This window comes from Nelumbo nucifera, chromosome 1 (assembly GCF_055504915.1).
Source record: "Nelumbo nucifera cultivar China Antique chromosome 1, China Antique-T2T, whole genome shotgun sequence".
Classification (NCBI taxonomy): Eukaryota; Viridiplantae; Streptophyta; class Magnoliopsida; order Proteales; family Nelumbonaceae; genus Nelumbo; species Nelumbo nucifera.
The window spans coordinates 54,642,028-54,655,448 of NC_142649.1; the positions used below are offsets into that span (position 1 = coordinate 54,642,028).

At 38.5% G+C, this 13,421-nt stretch overlaps 1 protein-coding gene across 3 annotated transcripts; it reads left to right on the forward strand.

The window, feature by feature from the left end:
* The first annotated feature begins 2,720 nt into the window (after window positions 1-2,720).
* LOC104590962 (acyltransferase GLAUCE-like) lies at window positions 2,721-9,106 on the forward strand. 3 transcript variants are annotated; one of them, XM_088896804.1, is made up of 4 exons: window positions 2,806-2,872; window positions 3,362-3,479; window positions 7,176-7,641; window positions 7,985-9,106. In XM_088896804.1, exons 3-4 carry the CDS (start codon window positions 7,201-7,203, stop codon window positions 8,873-8,875), a joined length of 1,332 nt encoding a protein of 443 aa, XP_088752930.1. In that variant the 5' UTR covers window positions 2,806-2,872; window positions 3,362-3,479; window positions 7,176-7,200; the 3' UTR covers window positions 8,876-9,106. The 3 variants fall into 3 exon arrangements, with proteins under 3 accessions (XP_088752929.1, XP_010248037.1, XP_088752930.1); XM_088896803.1 differs by lacking the exon at window positions 3,362-3,479 and having other exon boundaries at window positions 2,721-2,872; XM_010249735.3 differs by lacking the exon at window positions 3,362-3,479 and having other exon boundaries at window positions 2,764-2,872; window positions 7,181-7,641.
* Window positions 9,107-13,421: the final 4,315 nt, after the last annotated feature.

Here is a 13,421-nt window from a genome sequence, read left to right on the forward strand (position 1 = left end):
CTGATTAATTCGATTTTAGGTCTAAACTTAGAGACCCTATAGTGTCCAATTCGGTTTCGGGTCCTTATTAACAGTCCTAAGTACACCAGATATAATTTATACTATTAATAGGTCCAATTGCAATCAATTTCTAAAAATAGACAATAGCTACTCTTGGAGATGATCATAAGTGTGATGTAGAGACATGGGGATTTCATGGAGATGATAAGTCTTATGGTTGGCCAGCAAGACCAGTTCACACTGGATAATAATAAGTAAATACAGCTATATGTACAATCTTTTTTTTTTCTTTTGAGGCAAAAGCTACTTGTACAATCGAATCATAGTATTCTTGCATTAATACATACAACAGCGCAACCCTTCATGTATATGTGATCCTACTGTTCGGAATTTAGATGTTAAAATTGCGTCAGTTTGGAAGGGATGTAAATATAAATATGTAGAGTGCAAAACCTTGTGTTTTGTATTATTTTGAATGTATTTATACTTTATATATTTATATTTGTAGGCTCGGTTTAGAAGAATACAAATATAAATACATAGAGTGGAAAACTTGTTTTGAGTTTTGTATTATTTTATATATATTTACATTTGTATTCCTTGCAAACTGAGCTTATGTGCAAATCTGTAACCCCATCCAATTCAATTAAAAATTATATAGTATAATTACGTGTAAATATTATATACAATATAAAATTTATAATTAATAAATTTAATATTATATATATTTAAAAAAGTAATTGATTTTTTATTTTATTTTATTTTTCATTTTAGGCACGTAGATGAGGGTTAAATTTGAATCCAATATATTGGATTGGGTCCAAAATTTTGATAATAGGATCGGATGTGGATGTAGCCGGATTCTATCTGAATCCCATCTGATTTTAGCCTTAATCTTAACCAACCACTTTTAATTAATAATAATGTTTTCCTAGATGGTAGGAATATATGATTTCATTATTCTTCACAACAATAAGTGATAACTTTTTTGTTTATCTTTAATTAATTTTGTTGGGCCTTTGGGGTAGAAAATAGGGAAGATGGTACCAAAGAATTGTAATCAAGCAATTGATATCCACTGGTATTCATCCGGTGGTATTGATTGATCGAAGCTCTTCTTGTCATACCTTGATGAGGGGTCATTTGGTCCTCCGATTGCAATGTTTCATGTAGCTGACCTGAACCGTTTTGTAACATCTTGGTGCCACATGTGGTCTGCCCTCACCCAATCAGGCCAGCCTAAGCCGCCCTTTATGACTTGGGTTCCGACCAATGGGAGACTGATAAGTGCACAATGACAAATTGGAGGATGTCGCCTTGAAGGATGAGATGATAGCTCTGCCAACCGACCTCCCTTTTTCGACCTGGGCGCTTGATGATCTAAGTAGTTAACTATATTCCGAGGTACTGACCTACGTGGCATGCCATCCTTATCTAGTCAACTATGCTCATTGGTTTTGAAGCACATGGCAATACGTCGCCCACCCGGTAATGACAACCTCAGTTCCATTCACTTTGCAAGGAACCGGATAAGGATCATTACGATGCCGTGACATGGCTTGAAGATAACGGGCCAAAAAGTCTCATCGTTCCCGGATGTTTTGGACACGCTACACGGACCCCAAGGCCAATATAAAGGCGTTTCCACACCTTTACAAGGTACGTGCGATCTCGTGCAAAATTTATTCACTCTTTTCTTTGCCCTCTATTCTTTTAACAACCTTACTCAGCTTAACTAACTTAAGCATTGAAGTACCCAACTCTGATTGTTTATTGTTTCACAGATGCTGTCTGCTGACTTCAGCACTCTTATCTTTCTAATTACTTTCCAATAGGGAATCAGAGCGGGATCGTGCTACAACAACACATTTGTGGCTTTCTGCCATCATAGATTTGTCCTTTAACTTCATGTACAAACATGAAAATCATCAAATGCATCGTGTATTAAAGTTCCCCCAGATTTTGTCAATAACGGAGTTTCCCTATGCGACTTGCCTAATTTAGCCATGTTAAAGAGTGCTTTGGAGTTAAGCCAAGATTGTTTTTGATAGGAAACCCTTTGGATTAATCATGTATTAAATCCTAAATTTCCCATTAGTCCTATCTGTTCTTTTTTTTTTGGGCAAAAGATCAGTAATTGGAGTTTTGCCTACTGATCATTAATAACAACCCTCTAAATTTTCAATTAAAAGTTTAAAACTTACCCATAAAAATGATTATTTAATAAGGTCTTTTGAGTAGTCATTTTATTTCTTCATGGAGATCTATACAGAAATGAGAGAAATTTGAATCTATGCTCTTTAGGCTCAGTTAGGAAGAAGTATAAATATAGATATATACAGTACAAATACATATAAAATAATATAAAATCCAAGATTTTGCATTTATACTCCTTCCAAACTGAGCCTTAGTGTATTTTTTACATTCCAAAACTGAATAGAATTGCATTTTCAATTTTTTTTTTTGGATTCAAAAGCATGTTTTCTTATATTGGTTCGATATTATGTTCCATCGATCATATATAGAAACTCTGATTGAGTGGATATCACCTCAAATTTCTTGTTTTTATTTTTATTTATTTTTTTCGCTTTCTTAAAAGCAATAAAGACAGCACATTCATGTTAATTGGAGAATACCCGGCCCCAATGGTGCTAATGATGTGGCCATGCATGCATGCATGTATTGAACTTTTGTTTTTGTACTCTCACCTACCCTATCTAACAAATGGTGCTAATGAATGAGATACATGTTCTTGTCTTTGCTTCCTTTTAAATCTCTCCACTGGAACACTTCTAAATAATGCAGCAAGTGTTTCATTTCTCTGGCTAGCAGAACTGAGAACTGAGTTGGCCTGCAGGCAGCATATATAGTGGTATTCTCTCTCTCTCTCTCTCCATTCTATTTTCTATCCGTCAAGTTTAAGAGAGTTTTGGGCTGCTCCTTTATGCTCATTGGATGAACCCATAAGGCTGTACTGAGTTTAGGGTTTTCAATTGCTCGATCATTGCGGTCTTTTTCTTTTCCTAGAACATTGAAACCAAGACATATGAACATTTGTGCACAGACCATCATCTTCTTTACCAAGAATTTGGACATAAACTGATTGTGATATGTATCTGCACTCTGGGCCCATTGTGTTACTGTTTATTTTTCCTTATTTTTTTTTTAATTTTCAAGCAAAGGAAAAAATGTTTCAGGTAAAAAATTGTGTGATAATCACATATATGCTGCAGTGTGATACAATTAATTATTTTTCTTTACTATGATAGTGATATGTTGTACGGGGAAAATAATTTTTTTTTTTTAATTTGGGTATGACGCTTAAATTCCACTTAAATTTACTGATGTTGTGTTCAAGTAGTCAACTGTTAAATCCATTAATTGGGCAAGTCTTTTTGGATACATCAACATCCCAGTGGAAGAGAGACGATGCATTAAGCTTTTGGGTTCTTGTTTTTAAAGAGCAAGACTGCTGTCTGGTAAGTGTCTTGGCCCTGGGCTATTAAAAACAGTTGAGAAGTATTCTACTTTTAATGCGAAAATGACTAAAAGCTTTTTAATTTTTGACTCTTTGGTCTTTCTATGTGGTTGTCTTTTTTTTTTATGGATTTTAAGCTTCCCGCGGACCAAAAAATTCCAAACAGTGCCTTAATTTGGAAGATTTGATGTCTGATCTGAATCATATAAGTTTTTTTTCTTTTTTTTTTTTGGCATTTACGGCATTTGAGAGAGAGACAGAGATTTTCATGAAGAAAAAATCAATCCTCATACTATATATAAGAACCTATGACCAAGACTACATCATTGTTAATAGATGCTATATATATACCAATCAAGTGGCCTTTTTAATCAAATTCGTCGGGGTTTTATCAAAGTTCTTTTGATGAGAGAATCAGGATCTGTTTCTTATAGAGTGTTCCTTACATCAATCTCACAACTAAGGATTAAAATATCTGTACCAGGTATTGTATTGGATAATTTGAATATAGAGACTCTCTGGGAAACATATGGATATGGGAAGTGCTTGAATATGATAGGAAAATGCATACAAATTCCATAAATATATTAGTAACATTCAGTTTAATGTCAAAATAACTATTCATAATGTATAAATACATAGGAATTTTATATTTTAATGGTATGTATGATGAAATATATTACAATTAATATAGTAGTATGCATAGATATTATACAATTTTATTGATAATGCATCAACCAAGAGTCCAAAACACATATTATATAGATTTTTACAAATTAATACATGTAGAAATCCATTATTATTTTATTTTCTACTAAAGTCCAAGGCACAAAGCATATACAACTATTATATTTGAATTATTATATCAATTTTTTCTATTTTACTATTTTTAATTTTTTAACATTAACAAAAAAATCAAGTAAAAAAATTAATTAAGTAGTTATTGAAAATTTGTTAATTATTGAAATCAATAGTTGCTGAAAATTTGTTAATCAATTAAAGCATTAATAAATACAAATTTAATAATTAAAAATTATTGGTAAAAATTCATTGGAAATTTTATTTCAATAAATATAAATTTATTTTTATATTTTCAATAATTTTGATATTATCAGTAATACTTTAGCAATAAGTAGTTATTGATATTTTTAGTAATTTTGGTAAATTTATTCATATTTAATGATAATATCAAATAATAATTAAAAATTTTCAGTAATTTATTTTTTAGTGGAAAATGAATTTCAATAGATATAAATCTATTTTTATTTTTTCAGTAACTTTGATATTTACTATAATATTTTAGCATTAATTAGTGATTTTGGTGATTTAATTACTAAGTAATATTATATATTCAAATAAATAATTGGAAAATTTTAATAATTTTCATAAGTATTGGATACTACATTTATAATTACCATAATTGTTGGAACTATATTTATGGGTTTGAGGGGTGTTATGGGTTTAAGGGCGGGTTCAGAGTGGGGATCATACTCCTCATCTTGATCCGAAGTTTTAAATTAATTCTTATCTCTGCCCCCGATCCCCATTGAGAAAAAATTTAGCCTACATCCTAGATCCCCAATGGAGACAGGTTCCCATCAAGTACCTGAATCCCCAAATTTTTAATTAAAACTTTGTTTCCATAAAGGTATTTATTTAAAATAAAGGAAAATTAAAATGTAAATAATATTTTTAAATAGATTTTGATATATATAATATAAATAATATTATATATTTAATATATATAATCAGGGTCGGGGCGGGGTGTGGACTACACTCCTTGTCCTCGTTCCGGTGCCCACCCTATCCTCGCTAAGGCAATCTCTATCCCCATTACCACCTGGTTGGGGAGGCCGGATACTCAACAAAGATGGGGAAAATTGCTATCCCTACCCTTAGGTTGTATAGCCCCATAGAGTAATAAGTTTTAAGCCCAATAAACCCTTACATCATTTTCCCGTGCATCGCACAAGGGCCTGATAGTAATATACTAATTTTGAATATTATTCTTTTTAATTTGTAGTTAGAGTTAAAAATATAAATATTAATAAATGTATATTTTTTACCCAAAAAACATAAATGTATGTTTTTTACCCAAAAAAAGAATACAAATGTATTTTTTGTTTGAATTGTATGTAGACATTAATATTAATAAAAACTAATTTATTTCATTTATTATCATGAATTAAAAGATGGCTTGTTCGCTAGATATGTATGCACTCTTGGGCCCACTTAAGTTATTGGGTTCAAATCATGCCAGGTCTATTTTCTGAGTCAGTGGCATATCAAACTGTATTAACCAAGAAACTATATAGTATATATCGCAGTATATACCAAAACACAGAGACTGATAGGGTACACCTTCAGGGTGGGTGAGTCACTGAGTCTATGTTTGTTGTCAAACTCAGGGTCTAAAACATATCGGCCCATTGCGTATTTAATCCTTGATCATAAAGTATCCCAGTCACACATTGGTAACATCTCGGATACTTATGTATTGTATATTTTCATGGGGAGAGGTTTCCAATTAATACACGTTGGGATGTTGGGATGTGGTGTGAGGTATGAGGTGCGACCTAATTGGCATGGGGAGAAAATCCCTAATTGAATTGGATCACATATCAGATCATCATTTCAGATAGGGGTCGATCCATACTGAATTCCCACCCCGGTGTTCCATTAATCGTGTACTGACTATAGGTGCACAGGAAAAAGGATACCTGTTTGTTTGACAAGTGAGCTTAATCAACTGAACCGAATTTTTTGATGGTTTGTCTCTGGGCGTTCTTTTTCGAGTTCACATTTTTTCGACTTCACATCTCCTCCCTACAAGGGGCCGCCCCCCAACGTCCAACAGCACATTCCCGCCATGTATCGGGAATATTTTTCGATGATGACATTATCGGTTTTGATAATATCATCAGAAGATGTTTCTAATATATGGTGGGGATGTGTTGTGGGACATTGTGGGGCCGCCCCTAGTGGGGGGGAGATATGAATTTTTTTTTTTATATTTTTGGGATTTTGAGAGGGGAAAATTGGTTAATGGGATTTTAATTTTTATTGACCAAGAAACCCATGTTCTTTTTTCCAATACATGGGGGGAGGCCAAGGAAAATTTATTTTCTTGGGTATCCCATCTGCTAGGTGGGTAAATTAATTTTCCACTTGTGGAAAAAGTTGCCAACACTTGAATGGGACAAAAATGCTCATTTTTAATATTGGATTTTTATGGTTAAAATGGTTATTACCTTATTTACAAAAGGTAATAAAAGAATATGGATAAATGCGATAAGTCTTTCTTGGGAACACTTACTTGGATGAATGCATTTACCCGGATAAATAACTTACCAAAAAGCAAACAAAGCCTCAAGGATGAATTCACATATGCACCCCCACAACGTCCCACAGCACATCCCGCTGTGTATTGGGAACATCTCCCAATGATGAATCATTTCTGGTACCATCATCGGGAGATGTTTCCAATACACGGCGGGATGTGCTGTGGGGCGTTGTGGGGCGCAGATCTGAAGTGCTAAGGATATCACACCCCACTTAATTTACTTATTCACTGAAAACAGCAATTCAGTTTACCTGCCAGTTCAGCACCTTATTTCACCATCCCAAAACAGAACCACCCGCATGAGTCATGACCGGCCGGCCAAGACATAAACAACTTTGTTGAATGCTTACACAGAGTAGATCACAGCGGCAGAGCCAGAATGATGGTGGAGGACGTGACCATGGTCGACAAAGCTGTAATTGTTCCCGAAACACCCACAGAGCATCGACGAGTCTTCCTATCCAACATAGACCTCACACTAGTTTTATACGACGAGGCTGTGTCCTTCTTTGAGCCTCCGGCGACAGAAATCAGCTTCGAGGAAGTTTGTCGCTGTTTCAAAGATGCACTTCGCCGGATGCTAGTTGAGTATGATTTTTTGGCCGGAAGGCTTGAGCCTGCGTTAGAGGATGGCAGCAGGCTAGAGATAAATTGCAATGGTGCTGGTGTTGTATTTGTTGCTGCAACAACCTCTTGCAAACTGTGTCAGCTCGGTGATCTTAGAACTCCCAAGCCAGAATTCAAGCAACTGGTTACATTCTTGCGCCAGGAGGAAGAAAAGGTGTTGGAGTTCACAGAGAAACCGCTCATACTGCTACAGGTATATATATGTCTACAACAAATATCGATCTTAGCCATCTGATTATAATTTATTTTGTTCCCAAATATCAGCCATGGGAAGAAGAAATTTAGTTTGTTCTTCAGTCTTATCAAGCCACCCACAAATAAATGGATCCACTGCATTCTATTTTGTCTGGCTCATACTCTCAATAATCCCCAGAATTAATGAAATTCAAACGCCTACAGATTGAAAATGTTTTTCTAAATTTTCAACTCTTTCTGTTTGTATTGATGATCAAATGCAAAGTTTTCAGGCAAAAGCATTTCTGCTTGAACTATATCAGAGTCCAAAATAACAATTAATGAAAGAATTATTGTGACAGTTGACTCGGTTTCAATGTGGTGGCCTTGCGTTCGCTAATCGGTCCAACCACTGTACTTTAGATGGAGTAGGAGTTCGTGAGTTCCAGATCAACTTTGCTTCCCTGACTCGCGGTGAAGACTTCGTCATCAGGCCAAGTTGCGACCGGACGTTGTTCAAAGCACGGAATCCACCACAAATCAGCCATCCCCACTTGGAGTACTCAAAACCCATCGGCGCAGAGATCTCGTTTACTGTTTGCGGCACAGTTGGTTCCACCCTCAAGAAATCCATACCAGATGATACTCACCTGGTGTATTTGTCGCCGGAGCGAATTGCTAGCTTCAAGAAAGCCGCTCTGAAGGACGGCCAGTTGATGAGTTGCAGCAGTTTCCAAGCTGTGGCTGCCAAGATATGGAAAGCAAGGAGCCTCGCGATGGGGCTGCAAGATGAGCGGATATCCACAGTGTTGTTTCCAGTGGATGTGCGGAGAAGGATTGCGCCTCCTGCACCAAATGGTTTTGTGGGGAATGCACTTGTTCCTGGCTTCGCTCGGGCGAGAGTGGAAGAGCTTAAAAAGGCAGAGGATTCATTCCTTGTAGGGAAGGTTAAAGAAGGGCTGGAGAGATTGGATGATGAGTATATTCGGTCTGGGAATGATTGGTTGGAGGTTCACAGAGGAATTCCTTGCTGTGTGGACAGCTTCTCTGTGGTGTCTTGGTGGAGACTGGGGCTGGAGGGTGAGGAGTTGGAGTTCAAGTGGGGTGCGGTCAAATGCGTTACTCCTATTATGGTTAAGCCAGGATTGGTCATTTTGTTGCCTGACAGCAAAGATGACGGAGGCATCAACATTTGCCTGGAATTGCCCTCTGATCAAATAAAAGAGTTCCATAAGTTGATGATGGAGAACTGATATCTGAAATTAGGCCTTAGTGTGGTGATCGGAGGCATCAACATTTGCCTGGAATTGCCCTCTGATCAAATAAAAGAGTTCCATAAGTTGATGATGGAGAACTGATATCTGAAACTATGCTTTACTGCTCTCTCTCTCTCTCTTAGCCATGTATCAGCAAATGTTTATGTAATTTGGTATAGTAAAATGAAAAGGAATTTTATTAAAAAAGAAAAGAAAACAAGAAAGAAACCAGCCAGCCAATAAACAAGAAAAAGCTGACCCTAGAGAGAGGACACTATAGTTTACAAAAGCCACCCGGATGCTGAACCGTTTGTCCCTTTGCAGTTTGGATTGCTGGTCAGCAGTTCAAATGTATGGGTCAAATGGGTCAACTTGAATGCATAAAATTTAGGTGGGCTCGGGTTGGAGAGGTCGGGCTTGCTCAGTCTCTATTTGGGTTCAAGCCTTAGGCACAATTCTTAGGGTAGGGACTAGGGCGAGCTTAAACCCAGCCCAACTTGCCTGACTTGTATTATTTCTTTTTCCTCTCAGTTTTTTTAGCTCTATGCTATATCCAATAAATCTTATAGTTATCAAAAACCACAAGCAAAAAGACCAGTCAAGTATATCTAAGTTAAGGATATCAAATAGACCACCACATCAAAAGACTTGGGGGCTGTTTGGCAAGCCTTTCTATGTAGATCTCACCAGTCTAGTAGACAAAAAGATATATTGAGCTTTTGAGGTCTTGTCTTCAAAGAACAAGACTGTTTGGTTAGTGTCATGGTCTACCAGGCTGTTAAAAGCAGTTGGAAAGGTTATTTTCAGTGCAGAAAAACCAAAAGCTTCATTTAAATTTTGCTGATTTCGGCTTTGTGAGTCTTTTGTCGTGCTCATCTTTGGATCTTTTGGTCTATGTGATACCAAATGGGAAAAGACTATGGGTGGCAATTTTTAACCCAACCCGCCCATTTACTTGGCGGGTTGTGTGATCAACCCATCACCTAACCCACCCATTTAAATGGGTTGGGTTGGGTTGGGTTGGGTTGGGGATAACCATTGGGTTAACCACTATGGATACAAGTATTAATTCCTTAGCCTTTTTTTTTAATTTTCTTCATTTGAATTAAACAATTTATAATTAATGCATTAATTTTCTATTAATAATTGGCTAAATTTAGTTTTGACTTGAATCAATACACTTCATCCAACATAAATCCAAATCAATTTGACCCAAGTCTGGACCAGTTTAGCGTGGTCTGACCCGATCCAGCATATACTGATATGAGTCGACTCGAATCCTAAATAGACCCCGAGCGGGATGGATCGGTGCCACTTGCCCTATCCGATTTGGGCCATCCAGCCCAACCAATATTCACACACTGACCCAACTTGGTACAAATTGTTCCAGGTCAACCAGAATCCGAAATGTTTTGGGCGAGATGATTCGGCCTCCGTGTGCTTTGCCCGATCTAGACTGTCCATCCGACCAATATCCACGACCCAACCCAATTTAGCTACATTGACCCGGTTCGGGTCAGCCGGTTTGGTCCTGAACCTGTGCACAAACCTGATATGGTCCGGTCCAAGTCAATCCACCATTGACTGAACCATTCCGGTCCGGTCCGGTCTGGCTAACCGGATTGATCCAGATCTAAACAGTTCAACCACCCTTAAACCTAAGTGGTTTAAGTTGGTCTGACCGGTTTGAACCTAAGTGGTTCAGTAAAATCCAGAATCCAAACATATTCAAATGGCTTCACCGCTTGTGTAAAAATAACATGCATGTAATGCGATTTGAACCTTCACAACTTATGTAAATAATAACTACAATAACCATCAAGGTACAACCAACTTATTTGTTAAGAGAGAGTTTGTTTTTTAAGTCTATAAATATAAGATTAATGAGTTTGGGCGGGTTGAATTGGGTTAAAGTGGGTTTGGGTTAAACCCAACTCATTTAATTTTATATAATTGGGTCATTAATGGGTTGGTTGGTAAGATGGATTGGGTTGAAACTTGATGTAGCACGGTCCGGTCACTCCAACCTGGCGCTCACGTGGCTCCTGAGAGGTACCTGAGATGAGAGGAAAAAGGAAGAACTCCCGAGGGGTTTCCCGACGGGAACGCTCCGATGCTTAAGTTAGTACTGTGTGCAAGAAGCGAAAGGAGAATGAAGGCTAAGAGTGAGGATAGTGCGTTATCACTACGTTCAGGAGGTCGAAGATTTTAGAAGAAGTTTCCCTTCTGTCCTGAGGGCTTTTATAGGGACACTCACATTAGGTCGGGCATAACCGCCATTGGGCTCCTGCCACGGCCATTACTTGCCAGGGCTGCGCAGGTGGCCGTTGTGGTGTACGCTTCGCCCGGGTGAGTGACACGTTTCCAAAGTGGTAGGCATGCCTTTGCCTGTTGAGAGACGTGGATGCAGACTGTCAGAAGGACTGGGACTGCACCGTCAGTAGAGGATATGGCGCAGTCTGACCGGTACGGTTTGTCAGTCGGAAGCTTCTTGTAGGGCGCTAGCGCGGCTCGTTCGCGAGCTATCTCGTAGCGAGCTTGGGATACTCCAGGATTACCTTAGTGGAATTAGTCCTCGGAATGACTTCTGTTAGGGAGCTCGGGCGAGCTAATAACTTTAGCTCACGAGCTACAGTTGCCTCAAGGTATCTCTTCCAAGATAGCACGGGGAACCCGGAGTTCGCCTTGTGGCAGACTCCTCCCCTCGTGAGCTGTAACGTAGCGGACTGCTTCGTGGGCCCGTCACTTGGTCGCTCCGGGTTTCAGTGCTAGGCTATTGCTCATGCTAAGTCGGTGCCTACGTGTCACCGTTTCATAGGTTGAGTCAAATCATCCCTCATCAAAACTCAACACAAATCAAACTCAACCCAACCCGCCCAATTATCTGAAGGGATGGGATATCCATCTCATGGACGCCCAAATCTTGTGGAAAGGATGGGGCGAATTTCAAAAAAATTTCTCCCATCTCTGTAGGGAATCGAATTCCCTACTTCAGAAAACATATTTTCAAGGATCAATCTTGAATCAAGAACCAAATCAGATCTGAACCAAAAGTAGTAGAAGGGAGGATATATCTGATACAGAGAATCAATATCTCCCAATGGAGGTGTTCACGCCCAAGGAAGGATCCAAAATCTGCTCCCACTGAAAAAGGCGCAGTGTAGGATGGAGCAAAATCAGCAACGTTCTTCCAAAAGAACTTGACCCTTTGCAAGAATCAACTGGATGGCTTGTGGGTACAGCTCCAAGCAATCTTTTCCCCAAAAGATTGAGATCAAGATCAAATCTTGATTTCTCCCTATAACTGGAGGTCGAACTGAAAGGAATGGCAATGACAGGAAAGAGGCGGCAGAAGAGAATTCACAGTATGCAGGAAATCTCTCTTTCTTTCTTTCTTTGCTCTAAAGAGAAAATATGTTGTGAATCATATATCTATGTGTCAAAAGGCTGCCTTCCCCTTCTTCTTTCATAATCTTAAAGGGATCAGCTCCTAATCAGATTAGGAGTTGCTAATCCAAATCATATTTGGGTTAGAAGTCCCTTTAAGTGATAAGGGATAATCCTTATCTTATCTGCAGTTCAGATCAGCCATCTCCTAATCTAATTAGGAGGTTTCCAGATCAAAATCTCATTTAGATCTTGGACTCTCTAAGTGGATAGGGTTTAGGCCCAATCCTATCAGCTGATCCATCTCAGAATTCGCCCCCTTTAATTGACTGATCAAATCAGCCCAGTTCGAAATGGGCTTAAGGCCCATTAAGGTTATGTACTCAATTAGCCTTCCAAACTGCTGCCTAGTTGGGCTTCCTTGTATGGCGTGGGACCCAAACATTGATTTACACATCAGCCACATGGGTTCAGCCCGGTCTTTGATATAAGGGTTGGCCGAATACACTGTTATGGACAGTGCACCCTCTGAAACCCATCTTATGGGCACTATGGGCCCAACACTTACCTTGTTAGACAGTTTTGTATGCCCTTAGCTTCAATCAGAATGATGTACTTTATGAGTTTATTGTAAATGAATAAAGATACATATTTGATTCATGTTCCCTTGGTATGTTTCTGTGTAATACCCTTAAACTGGACACTTAATGAGACTCGTGTTAGTTTAGAATGTTCACAGCCAGTGGGTCGGTCTGGGGAGACCTATCTTGACAAGGCTGACACTGTGGTGCCACCAAGTCGGTTGGGGTGGCCTATCTCAGCTGCCAGGGTGAGACCCTAGGCACATACAGTGTAGGATTAATTGAATCTTTGAACTAGACCAGATTTCCAGTATTGCCCTGGACCTTGGAGATTGATGGGCAAAACTGGAAAGTTACACCCGACCCCTAGACTCGATTATGATACTACACTAGGTGTTGGATTGGGTTGTCTTTGATGTACCAATCAGTGAGATCCTTAGCGGGGGTCAAAACCTGGGTATGTTGGGATAGTCCGAGAATTCATCTGAGTGGGTGATCATAGTGACAGGATCAGCCCCTTTGTCGGACAAAGGTAATGATCAGGGATGCACTCTCACTGATGGAAACCAAGACTG

Coding starts and splice junctions, on each gene's coding strand:
- LOC104590962 (XM_088896803.1), top strand. CDS start 7,201: ATGATGGTGGAGGACGTGACCATGGTCGACAAAGCTGTAATTGTTCCC. Junction 7,642..7,984: donor AACCGCTCATACTGCTACAG/GTATATATATGT, acceptor TTATTGTGACAG/TTGACTCGGTTTCAATGTGG.